The 1,715-nt window shown below is 38.4% G+C and overlaps 1 protein-coding gene across 1 annotated transcript in view; it reads right to left on the bottom strand.

The window, feature by feature from the left end:
• Window positions 1–1,715, bottom strand: part of tmem214 (transmembrane protein 214) — a gene marked incomplete at its 5' end in the record, with an annotated part of 9,994 nt that overhangs the window by 1,248 nt on the left and 7,031 nt on the right. The window contains 2 exon segments of the mRNA XM_014030142.1: window positions 610–761; window positions 852–1,020. Of these exon segments, the coding sequence (XP_013885596.1) occupies window positions 610–761; window positions 852–1,020 (321 nt within the window).

Raw genomic sequence — 1,715 nt, 5'->3', positions numbered from 1 at the left:
TTAAGGCCATTTAAAAGTATTTAAAAGTAATAAACATCATGTAACAAGTTATTTATGTATCACTGTGTAATAATACTAGCCTTACTACTAAAGGTAAGAAAATGACACTAATCTATTTATTTTTATTAGTTACCCTGAACTGAGGTTCAACAGGCTGCAGTTTAAAGTCATGATGGTGTTAAAATATTGTGACCATATGAAACAAAGGTATTAAAATTTAACCTATGTATTTCTGTATACTCTCAAAGGGTTCCAGCCTGACTTCTGACAGAATAAAAAAAACATGTTTATGAAAATGAGAAAACCATAACAGTTTTAAATGTTTTTTACAGTTTTTGTACCAGCAGTTTATTTTTATGTAAAACTGAACTCCAGGGTGTCACTTCGTGACCTTTACAAGGTCAAAGTGTCTCCTGGCAGAGTGAGGACAAACCTCTGAACCTCTGAACACAACCATAGTGTCTGAGCTGAATCACTGCACAGCCCTCAGCTGCTGCTGTTCATCCAAACAAACACATGGTTCAAAGCCCAGCCTAAACAACCAATCATGTCCCTCCAGGCTCCGCCCACACATGAAGACCCTCCCACTCAGACACTGCAGACACTGACTTGCAGGAGTCCTGCAGGTTGGTCCATGCTAGCTGTAGCTGCTCAGACATGCTGGTCAGTGCTGGCAGGATGTAATTCTGATGGATGAAGACGAGGAGCTCTTTTAAATAGGCCAACACCTGGAACACACTGTCTGGAGTGTGTGTGTACACCTGGACAAACACACAACACAAAAACTTCAGTACACAGTTTGTACTACAAACACTACCCAAAGTAAAGTTGTGAAGGAAGACGAGTCTTACCCAGTCTATGAGCAGTGGTGTGGTTTCTCTGAGCCACAGCAGGAACTGTGTGGTGTTATCAGAGATGAGAACAGCTGCTGCTTTCGTCTTTTCTACACCTTGTTCCACGACTGGTCCCAGCACCCGCACACACTCTGAGTAACACCGGGGAGCAGCGCTCTCAAACCAGCTGCAGCAGGAGGAAAGTATTCAGTCAGTTCAAGTTCTGCCACAGAACAGTGAGAGCCTGTGACTGACATCATCACTACAACACACTGCATGAGAAAACATCACAGCACATTGTCTGACTTTGTAACAATTTRTTTGAAAATTATGGTGAAAATAAGTATTTGATCAATAATATAAGTTAATCTCACTTAGGGATGGTACCTTTGATATCTGAATCCATTTGGTACCAATATCTGGTACCTGGGAATCAGTACCGGTACTTAACAGTACTGATTTTTTAGTACTTTGTGTGTTGTTTTTTTAATAATAAAGTTTTATTTAACATATTTCTCAATATATAAAATTAACAAATATGAAGACAACATCCAACTGTTTGTATTGTAACATCAGTTGTGTAACTTATTTCTTTAAGGTGAAAACTGTTGAAAACAACAACTGTTTTGTCTTATTACACAAATTAAAATCAGCTCCACGTGTTTCTATTGATGTCATTTCCCCACTAGAAACATGTGATGGAGGTCCATGAAGGTAAATCAGTTTAAATGAAATAAAGAAAGTGCTGCTACTTTATTTACTTTGAGCAAGTGAACGTCATGTTCACCAGATTATTAATCCAGCAGATAATTAATCCAGCAGATAATTCATCCAGCAGATTATTAATCCAGCAGATAATTCATCCAGCAGATAATTAATCCA

This window comes from Austrofundulus limnaeus, unplaced genomic scaffold (assembly GCF_001266775.1).
Source record: "Austrofundulus limnaeus strain Quisiro unplaced genomic scaffold, Austrofundulus_limnaeus-1.0 Scaffold1005, whole genome shotgun sequence".
Lineage (NCBI taxonomy): Eukaryota > Metazoa > Chordata > Actinopteri > Cyprinodontiformes > Rivulidae > Austrofundulus > Austrofundulus limnaeus.
The sequence above is the reverse complement of the archived record's forward strand: the minus strand, read 5'-3'. Positions and strand labels throughout refer to the sequence as shown.